At 52.3% G+C, this 25,928-nt stretch overlaps 1 protein-coding gene across 2 annotated transcripts; it reads right to left on the reverse strand.

The window, feature by feature from the left end:
• Window positions 1–406: 406 nt before the first annotated feature.
• On the reverse strand, window positions 407–24,696 carry Coq8b (coenzyme Q8B). Of its 2 annotated transcripts, none has more exons than XM_040734688.1 (15): window positions 24,539–24,696; window positions 24,166–24,270; window positions 23,924–24,043; window positions 23,731–23,797; window positions 21,170–21,247; window positions 19,371–19,493; window positions 19,141–19,226; window positions 17,708–17,848; window positions 17,538–17,619; window positions 15,469–15,562; window positions 9,542–9,683; window positions 9,326–9,433; window positions 6,549–6,614; window positions 1,679–1,765; window positions 407–1,156 (listed from the first exon to the last, which is right to left on the reverse strand). In XM_040734688.1, the coding sequence occupies exons 2-15, from the start codon at window positions 24,265–24,267 to the stop codon at window positions 854–856; spliced, it is 1,599 nt and encodes a 532-aa protein (XP_040590622.1). In that variant the 5' UTR covers window positions 24,268–24,270; window positions 24,539–24,696; the 3' UTR covers window positions 407–853. The 2 variants fall into 2 exon arrangements, with proteins under 2 accessions (XP_040590622.1, XP_040590623.1); XM_040734689.1 differs by having other exon boundaries at window positions 1,145–1,281.
• Between the last annotated feature and the right edge of the window lie 1,232 nt (window positions 24,697–25,928).

Below are 25,928 nucleotides of genomic sequence, written 5' to 3' on the forward strand. Positions count from 1 at the left end.
TTTGCAGGCGAGGGGAGGGGGAAGGAACAGACCCCGGCGTCCTGGAGGGAGATCACTCTGGCTTGCAGAGGGAAAGCGTTGGGCTAGGACCAGGTCCTAGTTCTGGACTCTGCTGCACCCCCACCCCGGTCCTGTGGGTTTGGCAAAGCAGCTGGTAGGGGCATTAGGGCCCATTAGCAAAGGCGAGGTTGTCAGAAGGGAGCCTGAAGCTGGGGTGGGGGGCGAGTATGTGTGATAGGAGGGTACTTCTCAGCTGCCACAGCCCTTGGAGCAGGTGGTCAGCACGTGGGGGGGTGGAGGAGGTTCCCCGCAACAGATGGCCCTAGACAGAGGGGGGGTCTGGCCATCTGCACCTGGAGCCGCCTGTGAGCTCCTCCCCCTTAGCGCGGAGAGAAAAGAGTTGGGGGAAGGGAAAGGGTGCCTTTATTCGGAGAGAAGGATCAGCACCCACCCCCATCCTCCAATACACAGGCTGGAACCCCGGAAGAAGGCAGCTGGTAGAGCGAGGGAGGCAAAGGTGGGGACCGCCTCCAACAGCCACCATCTCCCTTTTCTCCTGCCGATCCTGGGGCGTGGGGCGACCCCTCCAGATGAGAGTGAACCCCAGAAGGGGCCAAGGGCTCACTTAGATAGATGATGGCAGGAATTGTGTGACTCCCAGCTTTAGAAATCTGGGATGCCCACTTTGGGTCAGGGAGCTAACTCCAGGGTCCCAAAGATCCAAGAAAGTGGGCTCTGGGACCAGGACAGAGGGGGAGGGGTGAGCAGAGCCGGAGCAGAGACCGCCCCGCTGTGGAGCTGGTGTCCCCGGATGGAGTCTGTCATGGTGGGGTCAGCAGGGAGGTCCTTCTAGTCAGGAGGCTGCTGGCAGTGGCAGTGCCTGGCGACTGGCCCAGTAACGGTGGTAGGTGTCTTGGAAGAGGTCCCGGCAGGCGATGTGGGCGTGGAGGCGAGCACAGGCTAAGAAAGCCCCAGCTAGCTTTCGGTGTAGGGCGTAGGTCTCCTCAGGTGGTGGACGCAGCCGGTGCCGAAGCAACACGGGAATGAGACCCTGTATTCGGCGAGCCGTCTCTCCAGCCCCGAAATCGTAGGGACCCGAGGCAGCAAAGGGCTCCCCCAGGATCATCACGGCCTCCACGTGGGCGTCAGAGAATGCCTGGGGTGGGGATGGCAGATGCATCCAGACGGACATGATGTCCTCTGATTACTTCACGGAGGAAAACAGCAGGGGCTGGGGCGTGACTCACTGGTAGCGCTTGCCTAGAATCCACCAGTGAGGGGCTGGGGGCGGAGCGGGGCTCAGTGGGGGAAGACTTGTATTGCTAGCCCGAGATCCCCTAAGAATATGTAGTCACTAACAATCCAGCGACACCCCAGTTACTCTCAAAGGAGCCCTGGCTTCCCGCAGACAAGTAGCCTTTCTACTCCTCCAACCTAGGATCCTCAGAATAGATATTAGTGCCCCGCCAGCCACACCCTCCAGTTCACCCCGGGGCTCTCGGTGTATTCAGTTACCCCACTCCCCTGGGATAGAAATTCAGTCTCTACTCCCCCGCATCCTTCTCCAGTTGCTCAGTAGAGCGAGGCAGCTCCTACACCCTCCACTCCCAAAAGACACTAGCGCTCTAAAGGAAACAGCAACAAGCCCAGCAGCCCCCTCTGCCCAGGGGCGACCAACCTTGGTTTCAAAGCCGGTGAGGAATTTGAGATCCTGGGATTTCTTCAGGACCCGATCTCTGTCTCCATCAGCAGCAGCCTTCACCACCTGGGATGTCAGAGGACCGAGCAGTGCGGTCAAGGGAGGCTTTGGGGTTCGGTTCCGTTTGGGACAGAGTCTGACATAGCCTACACTATGGTCAGCTGGCTATGCAGCAGAGGGTGACTGTTAACTCCTGGCCTTCCTGCCTCCACCTGCGGAGTGGAAGGGTTTTGGGTCTGCACCATCACACCAGGCTGCAAGGGTAGAGCAGTGCACACCTACAATCCCAGCAATCGGGAGGCAGGTTAGGGTTATGAGTTCGAAGCCAGCCTGGACTGCCAGGTAACACTGAGAAAAAGGAGAGGAGGGAGGGAGGGAGAGAGTGGGAAGGGGATATCCTGGATCCTCCTCCTCCATCTTCACCAGCCTGGGCACACTCTCTTACAGCAGCTCCCTACTCTGCCCCTGCTGTATCTCCTCAAGGCTGGTGAGAGCCTGCGGGTAAATGGTCACCCACTGAGAATGCAGAATGTCTGGAAGCCGCCACCATGAGTGGCACATCTGTCTAGATGCTAGACAAGAATGGACTGTGTCTGAGGTTGCCAGAGGGCCATCACCCCCAGTGGGTTTTGAACCCCTTGGGTGTAGGGATTCCAGATGTGCCCAGTTGCACTGGGCATGAGACATGGCACTCAGGGTGGCCCTGGTTAGTCTCGCTATGGAGCTAAGTTCCTGTCTTGTCCTGTAGAAGGAGACCCCAAAGCTGCACCAGTTCCTGGGGTCTAGAGGACTCTAGGACTTGTAGGTGGGCCTCTGCTTTCTCATCTGTTAAATGGGGGTGAGGGACTTTGGTTCCTCCTGGGACCACTGTGCAGATCTCAGCATTGCACCTGCACGTGGGGTCTACTCTTACTGTCCCTGGGCCCCTGTGCGGAAGAGGCGGGCTCAGAACAGTGAGGAGTCTGTTCAGCCCACTGCACTGGGAAGGGATGAATGTAGTAATTCTGCTGTAGTCCCTACCTGTGGCCGTCTGGCCATCTGTTAGGCTTCTACAGAAATGTACTGATTTTCTTTTTCTTTTTAAGATAGCTCAGCTGCTAACGGCACCGATAAGCCTGATGACCTGAATTTGATCCTCGGGCCCCACAGGTCCCACATAGTGGAAAGAGAACCGATTCCAGAGATTTTCCCCTGTCCGTGTGTGTGTGTGTAGTGGGGAGGTGTGGGGTGTGTGTGTGTGTGTGGAGTGTGGTGTGTGTGTGGTGTGTGTGTGTATGTGTGTGTGGTGTGTGGTGTGGTGTATGTGGAGTGTGTGTGGTGTATGTGGTGTGTGGAGTGTGTGGTATGTGTCATATGTGTGTGTGGTGTGTGTGTGGTGTGTGGTATGTGTGAGTGTGTGTGTGTGGTGTGTGTGGTGTGTGTGTATGGTGTGTGTGTGGTGTGTGTGTGTGGTGTGTGTGTATGGTGTGTGTGTGTGGTGTGTGTGGTGTGTGTGTATGGTGTGTGTGTGTGGTGTGTGTGTATGGTGTGTGTGTGGTGTGTGTGTGTGGTGTGTGTGTATGGTGTGTGTGTGTGGTGTGTGTGTGTGGTGTGTGTGGTATGTGTGAGTGTGTGTGGTGTGTGTGGTATGTGTGAGTGTGTGTGGTGTGTGTGTGTGGTGTGTGTGGTATGTGTGAGTGTGTGTGGTGTGTGTGGTATGTGTGTGTGTGGTGTGTGTGTGGTGTGTGTGTGTGGTGTGTGTGTGGTGTGAGTGTGTGTGGTGTGTGTGTGTGGTGTGTGTGTGTGTGGTGTGTGTGTGGTGTGTGTGTGTGGTGTGTGTGTGTGGTGTGTGTGTGTGTGGTGTGTGTGTGGTGTGTGTGTGTGGTGTGTGTGTGTGGTGTGAGTGTGTGTGGTGTGAGTGTGTGTGGTGTGTGTGTGTGGTGTGTGTGTGTGTGGTGTGTGTGTGTGTGGTGTGTGTCACCTGCTCTTCCCTGTCAGCACTTAGGGTGCCTTTAACGCTGCCAGGCAGAGTCTTAGCCTGTCTCAGTCACCTCTGTCCTGTCTTCAGGACTGTTGGCACCCACGGCTCTGTGTCCACTAGGTCCCCAGCCGACCCCTCCTAACATCTCATAGCCCCTGGGGGGCTACTTGCTCTTCAGAGGGAGTCTTCAGCTCTGTGGCTCCTCCCCTCTCCCGTCCTTTTTGAGCACTCAGGAGATAGAAGGACTACAAAGGGGCCCAGGACTTGAGTTTCCCTTTGGCCCCTCTATGAAGGCCAGAGAAGGGCTTTGGGTCCCCTGCTTGCAGATGGCTATGAGCCCTTCTAGGTGATGGGTGCTGAGTGGGGGCCTGGTGGTTTGAATGGCCCCCACAGGCTCATATGTGTACACTGGATACTCGGTTCCCAGTTGGTGGAACTATTTGGGAAGGACCAGGAGGTGTGGTTTTGTTGGAGGACATGCGGGTTGGCTTCCAGGCTTCAAAAGCCCACACCAGGCACTTAATTCTATCTATGCTTCCTGCTTGTGGACCAAATACAAGCTCTCAGCTGCTGATAGAGCGCCATGCCTGCCTGCTGGCAAGCTCATGCCTTGGTGGTCATGGTCTCACTCTCTCAAACTGCAAGCAAGCCCCCAGTTATAAGTTGCCTTGGTCATGGAGTTTCTTCACAGCCGTGGAACGGCACTGAGACTCTGGGTCCTCTGCAGGACTGCTGTGCCAACTCTCTCTCCAGATCCTACATGACCACCTCTGTTCAGAAGAGCCACCATGCAAAAAGGACCCCTCAGTCCCCTCCTCCAGTCATTTGAGAAGCAGGGCCCCACAGGCTCATATATTGGAACCCTTGCTCACCAGGGAATGGAACTCTTTGAAAGGATTTGAAAGATTAAGATGGTGCTCGATGTTAGTCCCAGCACTTGGGAGGCAGAGGCAGGTGGATCTCTGTGAGTTTGAGCCAAGCTTGGTCTACAGAGTGAGTTCTAGGACACCCAGGGCTACACAAAGAAATCCTGTTTTGGGGCTGTAAAGATGGCTTAGTGGTTAAGAGCATTGGCTGCTCTTCCAGAGGTCCTGAGTTCAATTCCCAGCACCCACATGGTGGCTTACAACCATCTACAATGGGATCTGATGCCCTCTTATGGCATAAAGTTGTATGTGCAGATAGAGCGCTCATATACAGAAAATGATAAAATCTTTATAAAAAAGGAATTTTTTGGGTGGGTTTTTTGAGACAGAGTTTCTCTATGGCTTTGGAAGCTGTCCTGAAACTAACTCTTGTAGACCAGGCTGGTCTCGAACTCAAAGAGATCCGCCTGCCTCTGCCTCCCGAGTGCTGGGATTAAAGGCATGTGCCACTAATACCCAGCTATAAAAAAAGAATTTTAAGAAACCCTGTCTTGAACACCCCTCCCCCAAAAAGAGTTATGGGCTGTTTGGAGGAGGTATGCCACAGGGGTGTGGGGGGTGGGCTTTGATGTGTCAAAAGCTCAGTCCCACTTTGTCTCTGGCTGTCCCCCATCTCTCTCTGTGTATCAGGCGGATCTCTGTGACTTCAAATCCAGCCTGGTCTACAGAGCGAGTTCCAGGACAGCCTCCAAACAATACAGAGGAACCCTGTCTCCAAAAACAAAACAAAAACAAACAAACAAAAAGTTGCCATAGTCATGGTGTATTTACAGCACTAAAACAGTGACTAAGACAACGCTTGACCTTTCCACATTTATCTGGATATCCTTCTAACTTCTTCCTGATTGGTCCATGGCATTCCTTAGCTCTCAGTTCAAAACCTCCTCTTCCCGGAAGCCTTCCCTGAATCCTCAAGCTGGGACAGGCTCCTCTAGATTCTCACAATGGCCTCCATTTCCTCAGCCTAGCCCTGACCCCTCTATGTCCTTAACTGTCCCACTACGGTTGGACACAGATGGTGAACTCTGGTGGGGAGAAGGGGGCAGCTGTCACCAGTATTATCCAAGGGGTGTCAGAGAATGTGTGAAGCCACAGCCAGATGAATGAAACGCTAAGGTGCATGTAGACACAGTGAGCTGGTCTTCTCCACAGCCTGAGACCGACTGACTCGGAAGGGGAAGAGACAAGTGGGGGAGGGATCATTCCTGAGGAGTACAACTTCCTGTGAGGTGCAGGATGGATGTCAAGCCCCTGGACAGGGTGGCCATCTCTGGCCCTTCTCTCAGAAGGGGGCTGGGCAAGGGCTCTGAACCCAGACTACCTGTGACACACAGGCCCGCTGCGATTTTGGGCAATCTTTCTCTAAGCCTCAGTTACTTCACCTGTAAAATGGGGCTTCAAGTGGCCCTGGCCACTTTCAATTGGACACTACTTTGAATAATACTAAGTGGCTGGTAGTTATTAATGGCTATTTTTTTGTTCTTGTTTTTCGAGACAGGGTTTCTCTGTGTAGCCCTAGCTGTCCTGGAACTCACTCAGTAGCCCAGGCTGGCCTCGAACTCACAGAGATCCGCCTGCCTCCCGAGTGCTGGGATTAAAGGTGTGCGCCACCATCACCTGACCTTATTATTTCTTTTAAAGTTTAGTGTGTGTGTCTGTGTGTGTGTGTCTGTCTGTCTGTGTGTGTGTCTGTGTGTGTCTGTGTGTGTGTGTGTCCGTGTGTGTGTATGTGTGTGTCTGTGTGTGTAAGTGTGTGTGTGAGTGTGAGTGGGCTTGTGGCGCATGGATGTACAAGGCACGCGCTGAGGAGAGGACGTGAAGGAGTCAGTCAGGGCGTCAGGCTGCGGCAGTGATTCGGTGTAAGCCGTCTAGGCCCTGCTTCTTAGCTCCCTCTTCCTTCTTGCCCCGCCCTCACTAGCGAGCTTGAGCCTTCAGAAGCTCCACCCAGGGTTGGGGCACTCACCTCAATGTAGTGGTCTGTGAACTCTGTTCCAAACGCCCGGCTGGCACCAAAGTCCAGAAGAGTCACCTGGGAACAACAGGCGACAGGAATGTGGGGAGAGGCCGACACCCCTGCGTCAGCTCAAGTAGACAGGACTCACCCTCCTCTCCCCTGCAGCCCAGCCCAGACGGTTAGCCACATCTCCAGACCGTCTCGGTGACTATGGGCAAACAGTGCATCGCAGGCCACACGCCCGCCCTCTGGTTTGTGGGGATGAGGCCAGGCCTCTGTGGTTGAGTCACATGCCCAGCCTCCCACAGTGCATCCCAGGCAGGTGCTCCCCACTGGTGCATCCCAGGCGGGTGCTCCACCCCAGCCTCCCACAGTGCATCCCAGGCAGGTGCTCCCCACTGGTGCATCCCAGGCGGGTGCTCCACCCCAGCCTCCCACAGTGCATCCCAGGCAGGTGCTCCCCACTGGTGCATCCCAGGCGGGTGCTCCACCCCAGCCTCCCACAGTGCATCCCAGGCAGGTGCTCCCCACTGGTGCATCCCAGGCGGGTGCTCCACCCCAGCCTCCCACAGTGCATCCCAGGCAGGTGCTCCCCACTGGTGCATCCCAGGCAGGTGCTCCCCACTGGTGCATCCCAGGCAGGTGCTCCCCACTGGTGCATCCCAGGCAGGTGCTCCACCCCAGCCTCCCCACTGGTGCATCCCAGGCAGGTGCTCCCCACTGGTGCATCCCAGGCAGGTGCTCCCCACTGGTGCATCCCAGGCGGGTGCTCCACCCCAGCCTCCCACAGTGCATCCCAGGCAGGTGCTCCCCACTGGTGCATCCCAGGCAGGTGCTCCCCACTGGTGCATCCCAGGCGGGTGCTCCACCCCAGCCTCCCACAGTGCATCCCAGGCAGGTGCTCCCCACTGGTGCATCCCAGGCAGGTGCTCCCCACTGGTGCATCCCAGGCGGGTGCTCCACCCCAGCCTCCCACAGTGCATCCCAGGCAGGTGCTCCCCACTGGTGCATCCCAGGCAGGTGCTCCCCACTGGTGCATCCCAGGCAGGTGCTCCACCCCAGCCTCCCACAGTGCATCCAGGCAGGTGCTCCCCACTGGTGCATCCCAGGCAGGTGCTCCCCACTGGTGCATCCCAGGCAGGTGCTCCCCACTGGTGCATCCCAGGCGGGTGCTCCACCTCAGCCTCCCCACTGGTGCATCCCAGGCAGGTGCTCCCCACTGGTGCCTCCCAGGCAGGTGCTCCACCCCAGCCTCCCACAGTGCATCCCAGGCAGGTGCTCCCCACTGGTGCCTCCCAGGCAGGTGCTCCACCCCAGCCTCCCACAGTGCATCCAGGCAGGCGCTCTAAGACTGAGCTTTAGTGCTAGGCTTCTTTTTGGTGTCTTTTGAAACAGGGCTCACTGAGTAGTCTGGGCTGCCTCTGCTTCCTGAGTGATGGGTTAAAGGTGTGCACCATCACACCCCGCTTATTTGCCTCAAATACAAATCTTGGCCATAAAGTAATGAAGAGAATAAGACATCTGAATAATAAGTGAATGCCCACAAGTCCTATTACTCAGCTTAAAATAGGAATACCACCCTCACAGGTTTACTCCTCCTGCACCCGTATACTCCCTGACCTTCCCTGAGGTTATCCCTTTCCTGAAACTAGTACCATTAAATAAGTTCCTGAGAACTGGAGAGACGGCTCACTGGTTAAGAACACTTGCTGGCCTTCCAGAGGACTCGGATTCAATTCCCAGACCCCACATAGCTGTGTGTAACTCCAGTTCCAGGGGGATGATCTGATGCCCTCTTCTGGCCTCCTCAGGCACTGCACACACGGTGTGCAGTACACATGCAGGCAAAACACTCATACACATAAATACTAAAATAATAATTAAAAATTTTTTTCTGAAATTCCCATGCACACCTTTTACATTCATATATAGATGCAGGCCATATCTAACAACAGTTCCTTACTTTAAAGCCTCATATATGCAGAGAAGCCAGGCCTGGAGACAGGTGTCTGCAATTCCAGGTGAAGCAGGAGGATTAGGAGTTCAGCGCCCAGCTGGGCTACACAGTGAGGCCCAGAAAACTGAATACTGTTTACTCTAACTGCCCTGTAATCTGCAGCCGGGGCCCAGATGACTTGTTTGTAGTCTTCCCCATCACGGTGGAAGCTCTGGTTCACTTACATTTTTTTTTTTTTTTTTTGGTTTTTCGAGGCAGGGTTTCTCTATATTGTTTTGGAGGCTGTCGGTCCAGCCCGGCCTCGAACTCACAGAGATCCGCCTGCCTCTGCCTCCCGAGTGCTGGGATTAAAGGCGTGCACCACCACTGCCCGGCTCACTTACATTTTTAAAGGACGTGTTGTGTGTGTATGGGGGCTCTGACTGCATGGACTTCTGTGCACCGTTTGCCTGCCTGGTGTCACAGAGACAGAGAGCACTGGTTCCCTGGCACTGGAGGCACAGATGGTTGTGAGTCTCTGTGTGGGTTGGGTATGGGCATCGACTCAGGGCCTTCTGTAAGTGCAGCCAGCGCCCTTAAACACCGAGCCCCTCCCTTCAGCCCCATTTTGTGTATTTATGGATCTACTATGTATTATGTATGGTGCGTGTGGAGAGGTCAGAGGACAGCTTGCTGAATCAGTCCCCTGCTCCCACCATGCAGGTGGGTCCCGAGGATCGACTCGACGGTCGTCAGGCTCGGTAGCAAGCATCTTTACCCACTGAACGATCTCTGGCCCTTGGGGAAATTCTCCTTACAGCAGCTAGCTGGTAGACCCTGAGGAACCAACCTGGTGGCTGGAGGCGTCGTACAGGAAGTTGGCCCAGTTGGGATCTGTCTGCATGAATCTGAACTCAAACAACTCCCGCAGACACAGCCTCAGCAGCTGAAAGCAAATCTGAAGGAGGAAGATGACATCTCAGTAGGGCGTCCTGCCTGGTCCTCCAGGCCAAGAGAGAAAGCGCGAGCCTGGCCCTTTCCCCTCCCGTCCCGCGAGGAGGCGTACCTGATTCCGGATGTCCTGACGCAGGCCCTGGCACTGGTCCAGAGGGATCCCCCCAGCCAGCTCCATGCCCAGCACACGTGTAGTGCACAGCTCCGGCACCACGGCTGGCACCCGGAAGAAGGGATCGTTGGCCAAGAGCTTTCTGGGGCGGGAAGAAGGTAGGGATGAGAGACTCGAGGCTTTAGAGAGGCTTGGGTTTGAACTGTTTTACTCAGAGGCCCTTCAGGCCATGCTGCTCTAGGCTGCCCTTCCTCCCCACATCTCTGGCTTGGCTGCTTCGGCTGCCAGTCAATACCCTGCCTGCCAGACTGGCATTTAACAGACATTGTTGTACTGCCTAGTCTTTTAACTGTGTGTTGCTGGAGACCCAATTACGACTTCCCTCCAACCAACCCTTCTCTGACTTCTGGTGACTCGACAGTGAGCTCAGAATATTTGGTTCATGCATCACTTAAAAACCACTAGTTTAAGCCAGGTGGCACATGCCTTTAATCCCAGCACTTGGGAGACATAGGCAGACAGATCTCTGTGTGTTCAAGTCCAGCCTGGTCTACAGACTGAGTGTCAGGGCAGGTTTCAAAGCTGCACAGAGAAATGCTGTCTTAAAAAACAAAAAAAACAAAGCAAGCCAAAAACAAAAATTAGCTTATGGCCAGTGAGATGTCTTAGAGGATAAAGGCACTTGTCCCAAGGCATATTGTAGTGATATATATGATTTATTAAAGTTTGCCTAAGGGTTTAGAAAGCAAAACTAGCCACACGCCATAGAACCAGGCAATGGTGATATACACCTTTAATCCCAGCAGCCATACTAGTGAGCCAGAGAGTCAGGCAGGCAGTGGTGGCCCACACCTTTAATGGGCGGATCTCTGAGTTCAAGGCCAGCCTGCCTGCCACAAGGGTGAAGAGTAACACAGCTCATGACTTTGACTCCAGCACTTGGGATCACACAGCTTTAACTCCAGCTTTGCCTCTGAGAATTCGTGGAGACAGGATCGGCCATTTTGGTCTGAGGTAGAGGTAAGAGCTAGTGACCGACTGCTTTGCTTTTCTGATCTTCAGAATGAAGTTTGAACCTTAATATCTGTCTCTGAGTTTGATCCCAGAGACTACATGTTCCTAAAGTTGTCCTCTGACCTTCACATGCATGCTGTAGCATGTGCACACTGGTGTGTACACACATGTACTAAATTATAAATATTACAAATGATTTTTTTAAGTTTTTAGGTCTATGACTCTACAGTGAGGGTCAGTAGAGAATTTCAGTTACTTGTGGCAAACCCTGGTCTTCTAAGCTAGCATGCACTGGGGAGTAGAGGCAGGTTAGGACTTCAAGGTCGGCGCCTCTGACACAGAACAGCGTGTTCCAGGTCAGCCAGGCTACATGATAAGGTGCTGTTTCAAAGAGCAGGTAAGCAATTGAGAGAAAAAAAGAAAAGAGGGCTGGAGAGATGGTTCAGAGGTTAAGAGCACTGGCTGCTCTTGCAGAGGACCTGAGTTCAATTCCCAGCACCCACATGGTGGCTCACAGCCATCTGTAAAGCCAGTCAGTTCCAGATGATCTGACGTCCTCTTCTGGACTCTAAGGGAACTAACTGCATGTATTTGGTGGATAGACATACACATAAGCAAAACACCTATACCCATAAAGTGACAATAAATATAAATTAAAAAAGAGAAAACTGCTGGGCAGGGGTGGTGCACACCTTTAATTCAAGCACTTGGGAGGCAGAGGCAAGAGGATCTCTGTGAGTTCAAGACCAGCCTGGTCTATAGAGAGAGTTCCAGGACAGCCAAGACTATACAAAGAAACCTTGTTTCAAAGAAAAAATTCCAAAAGTAAGTAATTTATAAATTTAAAACTGTATACCATTCTGAAAAGTATGGTAAAATCCAACCCCATCCTGTCTGGAACATGAATCATTATGTGTTCTGTATATGCATGGTTTACATGGCGTAATATGCTTCCCTTCCAAGAGTGCTTAGCCATTTCAGTGGGTTGACTGTTGCAATATTACAATCACTTTTATCTTATTAATAGTGGTCCCAAAGCAAGAGAAGTAGTGCTGGCATCTCAGATATGCCAATGGAAAGCATAAAATGCTTTTTCCTCTTTTCCTAAAGTGATTTTTGTCTTTGTCAATTAGAATACATTAGTCATACACAATGGGTTTCACTATGGCATTTTCACACACACACAGACACACACACACAGGATGTGTTTCAGTCACCTCACTGTTACCCTCTCCTGTCCCTCCCACACCCATTGACCCCCCATTAAAACTTGTCCCTCCACTACCCTGGAGATATATGTACATATAGGGTGTGCTAGCACAGACCCCTTTTTTCTTAGAGATTTATTTTACATATATAAGTGCTCCATCTGTATGTAATGCTACAAGAGGGCATCAGATCACAATTTAGATGGTGAGCCACCATGTGGGTGCTGGGAATTGAACTCAGGTCCTCTGCAAGAGCAGCCAGTGCTCTTAACTGCTGAGTTACCTCTCCAGCTCCCACACACCTTTTTAAAAATTTCATTTTATTTTTTTATGTGCATTGTGTCCTTGCTTGCTTGTGTGTCTGTGTGAGGGTGTCAGATCTTGGAGTTACAGACAGTTGTGAGCTGCCATGTGGGTGCTGAGAATTGAACCCAGGTCCTCTGGAAAAGCAGTCAGTGCTCTTATCCACTGAACCATCTCTCCAGCCCCTCCATGGCTTTTTTAAATGAGCTTCATTGGGGCTGCTTACAGATGGGTGATGTTGGGTTAGCTTTTTCATATTTATTCATTTAGTGCACACGTGTGTGTGTGTGTGTGTGTGTGTGTGTGTCTGTCTGTCTGTCTGTCACACACATGGCACGGAGCTTGTGTGGATAACAGGGAACATCTTTGTGGGTATCAGTTCTCTCTTTCCACTATGTGGGTCCCAGGGATCAAGTTCAGGTTGTCATGTTTGGTGGCAAGCTCTTTACCCTACCTCACCAGCCCATAGAGTGCTTTCTCCAAGTGAAAAGTTAAATGCTCAGGTTCCATGGAGAAAAACGCCCAAGTCCATCAAGCCTCTAGTGAGAACAAATCTATCTGTGACACCGTGATGACGGAAAGAGAAATCTGCGCTAGTTTTACCACAAGCTACGAGTTACACCCACAGTGTGTGCTTAAGATGAACGAGGCGCCGGGTAAAGCGGCCTCTAATCCCAGCATTCTGAAGGCTGAGGCAGGAGGATGACAGTCTGAACAAAGTTGAAAGGGATTCAATTTGTGGGCAAAAGCCTGGAATAGAAATCTTCCTAGGGAGCCAGGTGTTGGTGATACACGCCTTTAATCCCAGCACTCGGGAGGCAGAGGCAGGCGGATCTCTGTGAGTTCAAGGCCAGTCTGGTCTACAAAGTGAGTTCCAGGACAGGCTCCAAAGCTATAGAGAAACCCTGTCTCGAAAAACCAAAAAAATAAAAGAAAAAATAAAAGAAATCTTCATCGGGACATCAGCATGTTGTAGCAGAAAACACTGTCCCTAATTTGTAAGTCTGACTTCTTTACATGGATGTACAGGGGGGGAAAAACAGTCTATGCAGGGTTAGAACTAACTGGGTTTCAGGCACCCACTAGGCGTGTCTAGGAAAGTGTCCCCTGCAGGTGCAGGAGGTAAATAAATTGAAGAATCCTTTCCTGACCCAGATGTCGTGGTGCATGCCTGTAATCTCAGCAGCCGGGAGCCGGAGGCAAGAGGTATACGCATGCACACACACCTTCTTCCCGAGAGGACCTCGATGTTTCGGCAGCGTCCAGTGGCAATGTCATGTATCAGTCTGCCATTGAGACCCGGTGTGGTGTACATGCTTATAATCCTAGCACGGAGAGGTGGAGATCAGAGATAGCCTCAGCTATGTAGGGAGTGTGAGGTTAGTCTGGGCTTCATAGCCTTCCAGCCCCGAAGCAAACAAAAACGGGCTGAGGCGATAGCTCCTCGAGTCAAATGCTTACCACATAGACATGAGGACCCAAGTTTTATCTCAGGAACCCATGGGGGGAATGTTGGGTGTGGTGCACACAAATGTAATCCCAGACATGCGGAAGCAGCGACAGGTGGATTCCTGGGGCTCAATGGCCAGCCGGTCTAGCCTACCTGTCAAGATCCGGGCCAGACACGGGTTTTGTCTCAAAAATGAGGTGGAGCCTAACTAGGGATGTTCTCTGGCCTCTTCATGCCTTTCACATACATGAACACACATCACTTCCCCCCAAATGACAAAAGTACTTCTTTGGTACTGGACAGTGCTGGCGGGGATGGATGGGTGACAGAGCCCGCCTCAGGCAGACAGAGGCATGGGTGATAAACTGAGGGACATGTGTCCAGGCAGACCAGGGGGAGAAGATGAGGGAGGGCCTACAGGGATGTTGCAAGCAGGCAGGTGGGCAGGCATGAGGAGGTATGAGGAAGGCTTTGGGAATCCTGGGAAAATGTCCCCAGATCCTACATGGGTCGCTCTGGCATGTCATCCAGTGTCACTCTGCTCCACAGGGTCCCGTTTTGGGTTGGTATTTAGTCCTAGTTTATGTGGTCTCTGATCCTGGCCTGACTTCTCAAGAGCCAGGCCTGTCCTAAACATTTAATCGGCACACCTCCCCTAAGAGAATGCTCTCCTGAGGCCACTGTACAGAAGCAGGTCGCACAGCCTGGGAAGAGCTGACCTGAGACTGAATCCCACATTCATAAGGGTCCAGGACACATGTTTTGAATGACGTTGTCTGGACTGTCTCCTCCCCCTGTCTCCTGAGCTTGGCACACTGGGAGTCATCATAGCAGACCCGTGAGCCATACTGTAGAGGTTCCTCTCAAGGTGAATCTTGCTTTTGTTTTTGTTTTGCTTCTCTGAGATGGTGTCTCATGTAGCCCAGGCTGCCTCAGATCAGCTATGTTGCAGAGGATGACCTTGAACTTCTAATCTCCAGGTTCCACCTCCTGAGTGCTAAGGTTAAAGGCATGAACCACCACACCTGGTTTATGTGGTGCTGGGGGTCGAACCCAGAGCACCATGTATGCTCTACAAACACCAACTAAGCTACATCCTCAGACTTGAGTTGTTGCACACGACAAGAATTCCAAGAAACAGCACACTGTTCTGTACAGCTGCAGGCCCTTCATTTCCGTCATACGACAGTCTGCCACTGAGTCCCGGATGTGGTGACGCACACATCAGTGGAGAGCTGGGCACAGCCACACAGTGAGTTCGAGACCAACTCAGGCTGGTATCCAGGCCCTGTCTCAAACAACGGGGGGGGGCTGGGGACGGAACTAGAGAGATGGCTCAACATGTTTGCTGTCCTCCCGGGACTCGAGTTCTGTTCCCGTTCCCAGTATTCGTATTAGGTGGCTCACAACTGCCTGTAATTCCAGCTCCAGTGGAGCCCAAAGTCTCACAGGCATTTAAAATAATTAAAAGATCCAACTGGTAATATTGAAAACACCACAAACGCCAGGTATGGGGCACACCCGTAACCCCAGCACTTGGGAGGCAGAGTCAGAATGATTGGAGCAAGTTCGAGGCCAGCCAGGGATACATACTGAGACCCTATCTCAAAAACAAAAAGGAAACCCAACATAACTTATTTATCCTCCTTGCTGAACAGATTTGACCGATTTAGGTTTCTAGGTTGGGATCTGTACACACTGGTGCTCTGAGCATTCTAGAAAGTTCCGATGGTATACAACAATATAAATGTCCACATAGAATGTATCAAGGAGGCTGGAGGTAGGGCTGCTGGGGATGTGACCACAGGGCTTTCAGGAACTGAGGACACAGCTCAGTGGGTAAGCTGCTTGCCCTCAGCATGAGGACCATGTAAAACAGTCACCAATGGCGGCCTGTGGTGAAAACACCATCCCAGCACCAAGGAGACAGACACAGGAGGACGCCTGCTTACCTGAAGGTCTGCGCACAAGCCGCCTCTCTTCGGTAGTCACACTCCCAAGCCAGCTCCTGCTGCAAGGCCTGCAGACTCTGCTCAGCAAACAACCCTGGGGTGGGGTGGAGGGGTGGCAGCTGAGGGTGGCTGCCTGTCCCCCATCAGAACCCCCGGGCTCCCATGCACTCCTGACTTCTCTGGTCCCTCACACATTTCTCTGTCTGTGGTTCTGGCTGTCCCATGCTCCTCTGTTCCAGACTTTTACGCCCCCTCTCATGCCCTTTTTTTTTTTTTTTTAAAGACAGACTCTCATGTAGCCAGGCTGGTCTCCAACTCAATAATAGCCAAAGCTGACTCTGAACTCCTGATTTTCCAGCTCCCGCCTCCCAAATGCTGGGATTACGGACATGCTACTCTGCTTGCCTTTGCATGTGTGATAGGGTCTGTCCATATAGCCCAGGCTTGACCCCAACTTTCAGCAATCCTCCTGCCTCAGATTCCCTGTGTCCACCTTGTCTTGGATTCCCCTTCCCTCTGTCCCTGTGCAAGTCTGTCTCCTGGGTTTGGCTGTCACGGGGACTGCCCCAGCCCTGGAGCAGCTCTTTCCCCGGCTGTTGAGCCAAGGGTGACCCTGAACTTCTGATCATCTTCCTGCCCTCTCCTCCTGCGTGTGGGGTCCTGCATGCCCTTCCACACCCTGCTGGGTATCAGAGCTCAGCCCTGGGCCTTGTGCATGCTGGGCAAACCGTCTGTGGAGCCCCAGCCCCAGCCATAGTCCCTGTTTGCACTAACCCACACTGCCCTCACTAACACACACTAACACACACTAACACACACTGCCCTCACTAACTCACACTAACACACACTGCCCTCACTAACTCACACTAACACACACTGCCCTCACTAACCTCACTAACTCACACTGCCCTCACTAACCTCACTAACTCACACTGCCCTCACTAACACACACTAACACACACTGCCCTCACTAACACACACTAACACACACTGCCCTCACTAACACACACTAACACACACTGCCCTCACTAACACACACTAACACACACTAACACACACTGCCCTCACTAACACACACTAACACACACTGCCCTCACTAACACACACTAACACACACTGCCCTCACTAACACACACTAACACACACTGCCCTCACTAACACACACTAACACACACTGCCCTCACTAACACACACTAACACACACTGCCCTCACTAACACACACTAACACACACTGCCCTCACTAACACACACTAACACACACTAACACACACTGCCCTCACTAACTCACACTAACTCACACTAACACACACTAACACACACTAACACACACTGCCCTCACTAACACACACTAACACACACTAACACACACTGCCCTCACTAACACACACTAACACACACTGCCCTCACTAACACACACTAACACACACTAACACACACTGCCCTCACTAACACACACTAACACACACTGCCCTCACTAACACACACTAACACACACTAACACACGCTGCCCTCACTAACACACACTAACACACACTGCCCTCACTAACCTCGCTGCCCTCAGCTCTCATCTCACTTTTAGGTCTGTCTACATTTACTTCCTTCTTCCCGACGAACACACCTTGCTCTGCCTTCTGCAGGCGATCTCTCATGACGCAACACCAGCACGCTGACCACCCGTCTGTCTGTCTGCCTGCTTGCCTATCTGCCTGTCTGCCTGTCTGTCTCTACACTTGATCTGGGCTCGTTTCTTTGCAGCTCTGTCACAGTCACTCATTCTTTTTTTTTAGTTTTACAAGACAGGATTTCCCCGTGGCTTTGGAGGCTGTCCTGGAGCTCACTACGGAGACCAGGCTGGCCTCGAACTCGCAGAGATCCGACTGCCTCTGCCTCCTGGGAGCTGGGATTAAAGGCGTGCGTCACCAACGCCCGGCCACAGTCACTCATTCTTGCCTGAACCTTCCTGCCTGGCACCCTCCTGTCACCATGCCATGAATGTACAAATCACGATGCTGTCCCAGGCTAGCCCCACTCCTGTCTTCAGGAATCCCTCCCTTGGTGGGCACCTCACCCTCTGGCAGGCCCACACTCATCTTGAGCAGGGCCAGCAGGTTCTGCACGTCACTCTGGATGCTCTGGGCAACTCCTGGGTACTGTCAGGAGGGAGGAGGGGTTGGGAGTCACTCCTGCCCTGGGGACAGCAGGGTGCCCACCCCACCCCTGTCCAGCCTCCCTGCTCACCTGGATCTTCACAGCCACCTCAGTCCCATCTTTTAGCACGCCTTGGTGTACTTGCCCAATGGAGGCAGCTGCAAAGGGCACTTCCTCCAGAGAGGCCACCTTGTCCTGCCAGTCCTTGCCCAGCTCCTCTTCTAGAACTTTCTGGAGGGAGCAAGCATGGCAGTTACCACCATGGTTCCAGACAGCTGAGTTCATTCCCTGTACTGAGCACTTAGGACAGCAACCCCGGGGCTCACCCTCGGCTGATCCTTCATCTTTTTTTTTTTAAAATATTTATTCATTTATTATGTATACAGTATTCTGTCTGCATGTATCCCTGCAGGCCAGAAGAGGGCACCAGATTTAATTACGGATGGTTGTAAGCCACCATGTGGTTGCTGGGAACTGAACTCAGGACCTCTGGAAAAGCAGTCAGTGCTCTTAACCTCTGAGCCATCTCTCCAGCCCCTGATGCTTCATCTTTTTTTTTTTTTTTTTTTTTTTTTTTTGGTTTTACGAGACAGGGTTTCTCTGTATTGTTTTGGAGGCTGTCGGTCCCTGACGCAGCATCTTACAGATGTGAAAACTAAGACTCCTGGAGAAGTCTCCTGTCCCGGCGACAGCCAGCCAGCTGCAATGATTTACTTTGTGTTTGAGTGGAGGGGCACAAATGTGGATTTGTTAAGGAAAAAGTAAGAAGCAACTCCTAAGACTCAGAGAATTTCCATGGGAGGAATACTATTGTTGTTTTTGATCTTCTGAGGCAGGGTCTCACTGTGAAGTCCTGACCGGCCTGGAACTCAACTCTGTAGACCAGGCTAGCCTTGAACTCACAGAGATCCACCTGCCTCTGACTTCACAGTGCTGGGATTAAAGGTGTGCGCCACCAGCGCCTGAGGAGATTGCTAATGAAGACTGATAATTCCTCGTTAGATTCCCATTTCCTTGAGTCATAAAGCGACAGGATGAAGGCGGGTTTCCTTTGGTCCTGGCATGTGTAAGTGGCTCAGAGAGCCACAATGGCTACCTGGGTCACGTGGTAAGCAGCAGACCACAGACAGTAGGCAGGCGGGTGGCTGGAGCTTAGGCCCCCACAGTTACAGAACAGCTCACTACCCGGTGTTACGCCATTTACGGATAAAGTCTCCTTCAATTGTGTTTGTTTGTTTGAGATAGGGTCTAAGATAGCCCAGGCTAGCCTTGGGTTCTCTATGTAGCTCAGGATGACCTTGAACTCCTGATTCTACTGCTTCCATCTCCAAGTGCTAGGATTGCAGGAGTGTGCCACCATGTCCTGGTACGATCTCCTTTAATTAACCACAGTAACGAACCTGCATGTCACTCGTGGAGTGGCAGGGACAGGAGTTTTATGCACTGCACACTGAGTGCACATGTCGATTTATGTGATCCACTGACAAGCGGATCACATAAATCCACCCAACCCGGACACTCACCAACATCTGCCAGCGGGGCATGAAGTCGGCACTCTGGCGGACTCTCTCGAAGATTCGTTGTAGCTGGGGGCTGATGAAGCTGTTGTCTTGGGAGACAGTGGGGTGAGGGGAAAGGAGGGGGAGATGAAGAGGGGTCCCCTGTGAGCACCGGAACTCAGGGCATGCTGCTGGGTGGGGTGGGGTGGGGTGGGAGTGAGGTCATAGGCCAGGGCTTGAGGGTCATGCTGTACCCTGGATGCTGAGCATCTGGCCGATCTTGAGGGCAGCCCCCCGGACTGTACATAAGGTCTGTACGATCCTCTCAGCGTTGGCCTCGGAGAGGAATGGGCTGGAGCCCAGTCCAGAGCTGCCCTCTGCGGAGGGAAGTAAGCATCAGTGTCACATGCACAAAAAGAACCTTTCTTTTCTTTTTCTGTTAGTTTGTTTTTTGGTTTTTTGAGACAGAGTTTCTCTGTGTAACAGCCTTGGAGACCAGGCTAGACTGGAACTCACAGAGATTTGCTGGGATTAAAGGTGTGTATGTCGTTTCCATCTTAACTTTTTTTAAAATTTACAATGTAGCCCAGGATAACCTTGAATTCATAAAGCCCTCCTGTCTCTGTTTCCTGAGTGCTAATATTACAGGCAAGAAATGGTTAAAAGAAGAAGAAGGAGAAGAAGGAGAAGGAGAAGGAGGAGGAGGAAGAAGAAGAAGAAGAAGAAGAAGAAGAAGAAGAAGAAGAAGAAGAAGAAGAAGAAGAAGAAGAAGAAGAAGAAGCAGCAGCAGCAGCAGCAGCAGCAGCTGGGCTTGGGGATCCATGCCTGTAATCCCGGTAATCAAGAGGCCAGAGGAAGGGAAGGATCTCTGTAAATTCAAGGCCAGCCTGGGCTATGGGAGACCCTGTCTCAAGGGAAAAGAAAAAAATAACAACAAACCCAGAATCTAGGCCGGGCGTTGGTGGAGCACGCCTTTAATCCCAGCACTCTGGAAGCAGAGGCAGGTGGATCTCTGTGACTTTGAGGCTAGTCTTCTCTACACAGTGAATTCCAGGACAGCCAGGGCTACATAGAGAAACCTTATCTTGAAAAAAACCCACAAATAAATAATAAAAATAACAAACTTTTTATTTTGAAATGGGATTTCACTAAGTTGCCCAGGCTTCCTTTGAACTTGCTTTGCAACCAGGCTAGTCTTGATTTCATTTTAGTCTAGAGTATCTAGATTTATATTTATTTGTTTGCTTATTTATTTTTGGATTCTCTGTAGTTTTTGGAGACTGTCCTGGAACTAGCTCTTACAGACCCCTACCTCCCAAGTGCTGGGATTAAAGGCGTGTGCCACCAATGCTTGGCGCAGACATATCTAAGAGGTCAGCCTGGTCTACAGAGAGAGTTTCAGAATGGCCAGGGCTACAGAGAAACTCTGTCCTGAAAAAAACAAAGTCTGTGTGTGTGTGTCTGTATGTCTGTGTGTGTGTGTGTGTGTGTGTGTGAGTGTGTGTGTATGTATGTGTCTGTGTGAGTGTGTGTGTGGTGTATGTGTGTCTGTGTGTGTGGTGTGTGTGTCTGTGTGTGTATATGTGTGAGTGTGTGAGTGTGGTGTGTGTGTGTCTGTGTGTGTGGTGTGTGTGTCTGTGTGTGTATATGTGTGAGTGTGTGAGTGTGGTGTGTGTGTCTGTGTGTGTATATGTGTGAGTGTGTGAGTGTGGTGTGTGTGTGTCTGTGTGTGTGGTGTGTGTGTCTGTGTGTATATGTGTGAGTGTGTGAATGTGGTGTGTCTGTGTGTGTGCTCGAGTGCTAGAATCTGGAGCAGCTACGAGAGGGGGCTGGATTCCCTAGAGCTGGAGTTACAGGCAGTTGAGATCCACGTGTTATGTGTCCGGGGAACCAGTGAGTGTGTGTGACTCTGTGTGCTGGATAAACAATTTACTGCTGAGCCACACATGCCCACATGCCCTAACCCTAACCCCATCACCAGTGAGAAAACTGTACCACGACCCGAGCCCTCGAGGTCAGGAGACGGAAGAACCAGGTGGTGTAGCTCACTCACCATGCTGCAGACTTCCTCCGGGCAGCGACTTCTTGGTCACCTCAGCCAGCGCTCCCAGGCCCAAGCCCACAGCCAGCCCTGAGGAGCAGGAAAGGAAGCTCTGAGCCTGCTCACCCAGGACCTTCTCTCAGCCCCTCACTCCTGCCTCTCAGACCGGCATCTAGAGACCTTTTGGTTTCTCATCTAGTAGGCGAGCACCTCCTAGCCACACTGCATCCCCAGCTTTTCTTCTGGAACCTTTGACTGAACACAGGGTCTCACGGATGCTACCAAATGCTCTACATCCTAGCATCTTAAAAAAATAAAAACATGAAGCGGGGGTATTATTAAGTTGGCTGGTCTGGCCTGCAACTGGCTTTTTAGTCCAGGCTGGCCTTGAACTGGAAATCCTGCTGAAGTCTCCTTAATACTAGGGGCTACTATCAGAAATGACTCACACTTAACCTTTCTTCTGACACTCTCATGTAGCCCAGGCTAGCCTTAAGCATTATGTTTCCTTGAATTTCTGATTCTCCTACTTTGACCTCTCAGCGCTGAGATTTTAGGCATAGGCCACTGTACTTGGCCTTACTTTCACATTCATTATACACACACATTTATTTTACTTGCAGTTCTGGGAATAGAACCTGGTACCTCATGGATGTCGACTCCAAGCTCTGTCTTGCTTCTGAGTCCTTCTCTTTATGCCTGAGTCACTTATTTCCCACGTCTCCTCTCCCTGCAATGTGGTGGAACCACCAGGCCTCTTCTCCATCCTCTCCTTTAACATTCTCTTTCTCTTCCCCTCTCCTCCGGTGAATTGGTTGGAGACAAGCTCTCGGTATGCAACCCTGGCTGACCTGGAACTGGCTGTACAGACCAGGCTGGTCTAGAACTTACAGAGACCTGCCTGCCTCTGCCCACCTGTTGGGATTAAAGTCATATACTTCCATTCCAGACTTTGGCTCTTGTTCTTCTTGGATTTTTATTTATTTTATGTTTATGCTACACTTTATGCCAGAAGAAGGCATCAGATCCCACTATGGAGAGTTGTGAGTCACCATGTAGGGTGGGAATTGAACTCAGGACCTCTGGAAGAGCGGCCCGTGCTCTTAACCTCTGAGCCATCTCTCCAGCCCTTGACTCTTGTTCTTAAAGTTATGTTATGTCCCATGCACCATCTCTAGCTTGCCAATGATGGTACGTCCTCCTTTTCTATCTCCAAGCTGTACTCATGCCAGTGTGTGCTATGTATTAACTGGTTTTGTTCTCAGACCTCTGGGAAATGTGTTTGACAGAAAAACTCCTATTTTGCAGAGAGAGAAATTTAGGCTTGGAGAAGTAAATTGCCCAGTCATAATAGGAGGATATTCCTCTCCTCTGAAACCCTGGGCATGCCGTTGCCCAGGTCCTACCCAGAGCACTCAACTGAGCCTTAACGTCTGAGCTATGACCTGTGATGGAGAGATAACCTGTAGAGATTGGGGAGTGTTATCTGAACTCTTGGAAGGTAGAATAGGGAGGCTTGAGGGGTCAAGGCCAGACTAGGTTAAAGGAGATATTATCAGAAAAAGCACTGGGAGTGTGGTGGTGTACACCTGTAATGCTAGCACTTGGGAGGCAGAGGCAGGGGGATCTCTGGGAGTTCCAGACCAGCCTGCTTTCAGGCCAGCTGAGGTTGTATATTCAATATTTCTTTATATTTTCTTGTTATTTTCTCTTTCCTCCTTTATTTTTTTCTCTTCCTTCCTTCCTTTTTTGAGACAAGGTCCATGATGCCCAGGTTCGCCTTAGTTTGTGTGTTCAAGCAGTCCTGCATTAACCTGTCAGGCACAGGGTCTGCTTTCTCAGTCTCCCGGCCTCGGCCCGTTGAGAACAGGGATCACAGGGAAAAGCCTGTGTTACCAAGCCAGGCCCTCCTTTCCCTCTTCCTCTCTCCCTTTCTCTCCTTTAGACAGGGTCTGGTGCGGCCCAGACTGGCCTCAGGCTCACTACCTAGCCAGGGATGACCTTGCACAATTGATCTTCCTGTTTCTACCTACATTCCCAACTGCTGAAATTACACATGGGTATCCTGGCTAACTCCTCTCCTTTTCTTCAACACTGGTTACAACGCATTCCTTTATTTCATACAGGTTTGAACAATCCTGCTACAGGACCTGAAGTCACACAGCTGACCCCCACCCGGGCCTCCACCCCTCCATCAATAGAAGAGTCTTAAGTACACACTGTACAAGGCCTTACTCATTACAGGTGCTCAATAAACGTTAAGGTTTACATTCTTTTTTTTTTTTTTTTTTTTTGGTTTTACGAGACAGGGTTTCTCTGTATTGTTTTGGAGGCTGTCGGTCCAGCCCGGCCTCGAACTCACAGAGATCCGCCTGCCTCTGCCTCCCGAGTGCTGGGATTAAAGGCGTGCTCCACCACCGCCCGGCAAAGGTTTACATTCTTATTTTTCCGGGGCTTGCAGGTCTATCTCTCTTCCCCCCACACTGTCTCCGATTCGTCCTTTTCCTTGCTTCACCCTGCAAACGTTACCTCTGAGCTAGGTCACGGGAAGACCCCCCCCAAGCCACACCTACCCCCAAAGCTGGCCAAGCGACTGATGCGGGAGGCAGGTACCTTGCGTTCCCGAGAGCGATCGCTGAGCTGCGAAAGGGGAGAAGGTGTGGGGTAGGGACAGCGGCCAGAGAGGCGCAAGACCCTGCCAGCCTGCCTCGAGACCGGGGTCCAGGGGCCTCCCAGGGCATTCCGACACGCGGGGAGCAGTGATACCTGGGGCCGGGGTGCCTTCCTGAGCCGGGCCTCCCGTGCCCTGCGAATGTCCTCCTCACTTAGGCCTCTTCCAGGCCGGTCTTGGTGAACATTTTGGGCCCGACAACCCCTACATGGCGCCTGCGGAGAAGTGGATTTTAGGCGAGCGGAGAGCAAGCCCTCCTTTAGGATGCCTCTATCGTTTTACCCGCGCAAGCTTCCCTCAGCCTCTTCTCCTCGGGGGCTCCCCCCCAGCCTCTTACCCACCAGTGGGGCCTAGGCCCCAGGGCCCCACGGGGCAGAATGGCAGTCCTGCCCAGCGGTCCACGGGTCCCCCGCAGCACGGTCCCTAGCTCCGGCCACATTGCCTAAGGGATAGTAAGGGTTACAGCCTGGGCCTCCTTGCTTCGCCCCCTTCTTTGAAACGCCCCCTCCCCGTTACTCGACTTCCAAATTTCTCCTAGTTACCCCCACGTTGCTATGAACTCAGCTTTTCCCTAAGCGCCTCCCCAATCCGCGCCCCCCTCCATACGCCTGGAGGTTGCTGGGACTCTCCCCCGTTGCTAGACACCCACAAGTCCTCCAGGACTACTCCCTACTCCTCAGAACCCCCCTTGTTGCTAGGCACCGCCTTACCCTGGGCTGCTAAGTATCCACAATTCCTCTCCTGTGGCCCCACAAACACTCCGTTACGGGGCACCTCCCCCGTTGCTAAGCACCGGGTCCACCAGGCTCAGGCTCCCGGTGTAGCACACGCCGGGCCTCTTGCACTTCCGGGAGCATGTGTATGCCCGCCCCCCTCCACCAGCTAGCCAGTGGTAGCGCAGCAACTCGCTGACGTGCACAAAATACGCCCCGCTGAGCCAGGAGGCGTGGCAAGGGGGTGGGACCTAAGCATGGGCTCTGTGCCTCTTCTGAGTCAGCCTCGTGGAGGCACGTGAGTCCCAGATATACCCACGGTCCTTCTGAAAACACCGAGGGGAGGAGGGATGCTTTCGAGAAAACATTCCTCCTCCTTCCTGTCCCCCTTATTTTTCCTCTCTTAACCTCCTCCCTCTCTTGTAGCCAATGATGGATGCCCTTGAACTCCTGATCTTCTTCCCTCCACTTCCGCCTGCTGAAATTGCATCCATATCCAGTATGTTTCCCCCCGGCAAGCTCGAAAGCTATCCTATGTGTTTGGATCTCCCCCTCCTTCCCCCACCCCCTCCCCCGTGGATGCACAAACCCAGGGCCGGGGGCACGTGCATGCTAAGCAAGCTTCTCTACCACTGAGGCGCACCTCCAGCAATCTGGACACACACTCCTCCACGGAAACATTTTCCTTGCACGTGGAGCCTCTCCAGTTTGCACCAACACCCGCATCCTGACACCCAGCCTCCCTCCTTGAACATTTCAATCCAATTCCTTGCTTCTGAACTGGTTCCCGGCTCCGGCCTTCAACATAACAACCTCTGTGCCTGCGCTCCCCGCTGCCCACTACTCTCTACTCCCGCCCACTCAAGAGGCGGCCCGTCAGTGGGAGCCCTCTGTTTCCTGAGGGCCTGACATTTCCCAGAACACACTCAGTCAAGATTCCCGGCGCTGAGTCAGGAGCCTTGGCAATTGGTAGAAAACTGACTCACTCTTCTTGTCTGGAATAGAAACAGCTGGTGGTTGGGACATCTTTCCCACCACTGAAGAGGGAGAACGCCAGATGTGCTCCCCACAGCACCCTGCTCTCGGTCGAGCCCCACCCTGTGTCGGGAATTAGGCCTCCCCGTGTCTGTGCCTTGGCTGTGTGACCTCAGAAGAGCCCTCCTCCGCCTCTGGACCTAATGTTCTCAAATGTGTATGATGTGAGTCCCCCTCCGTGACGTGTCAGCCTGTGAAGGGATGACTCATCCTGGAACCTAGGGCCTGTACTCAGAGTCCCTCTTATGGGTGACTCAATTCCAAGACCGAAAGTACCCCCTGTTCTCCTCCAAAGGTGAGGGTCTGCCTCGGGAGCTGCAGGCCATGTCACTGTAAGGGACAGGCTGAAAAA

Source organism: Mesocricetus auratus, unplaced genomic scaffold, assembly GCF_017639785.1.
Source record: "Mesocricetus auratus isolate SY011 unplaced genomic scaffold, BCM_Maur_2.0 Super-Scaffold_100038, whole genome shotgun sequence".
Classification (NCBI taxonomy): domain Eukaryota; kingdom Metazoa; phylum Chordata; class Mammalia; order Rodentia; family Cricetidae; genus Mesocricetus; species Mesocricetus auratus.

What these genes read in the sequence shown, in the direction of transcription:
- Coq8b (XM_040734688.1), bottom strand. Translation starts at nt 24,267, where the DNA reads ATGTGGCCGGAGCTAGGGACCGTGCTGCGGGGGACCCGTGGACCGCTG. An exon ending in GTCAGGACATCCGGAATCAG is followed by an intron (nt 9,434 to 9,541) that starts GTACGCCTCCTC and finishes TTCCTCCTTCAG; the next exon opens with ATTTGCTTTCAGCTGCTGAG. An exon ending in TCACAGACCACTACATTGAG is followed by an intron (nt 1,766 to 6,548) that starts GTGAGTGCCCCA and finishes CTGACATCCCAG; the next exon opens with GTGGTGAAGGCTGCTGCTGA.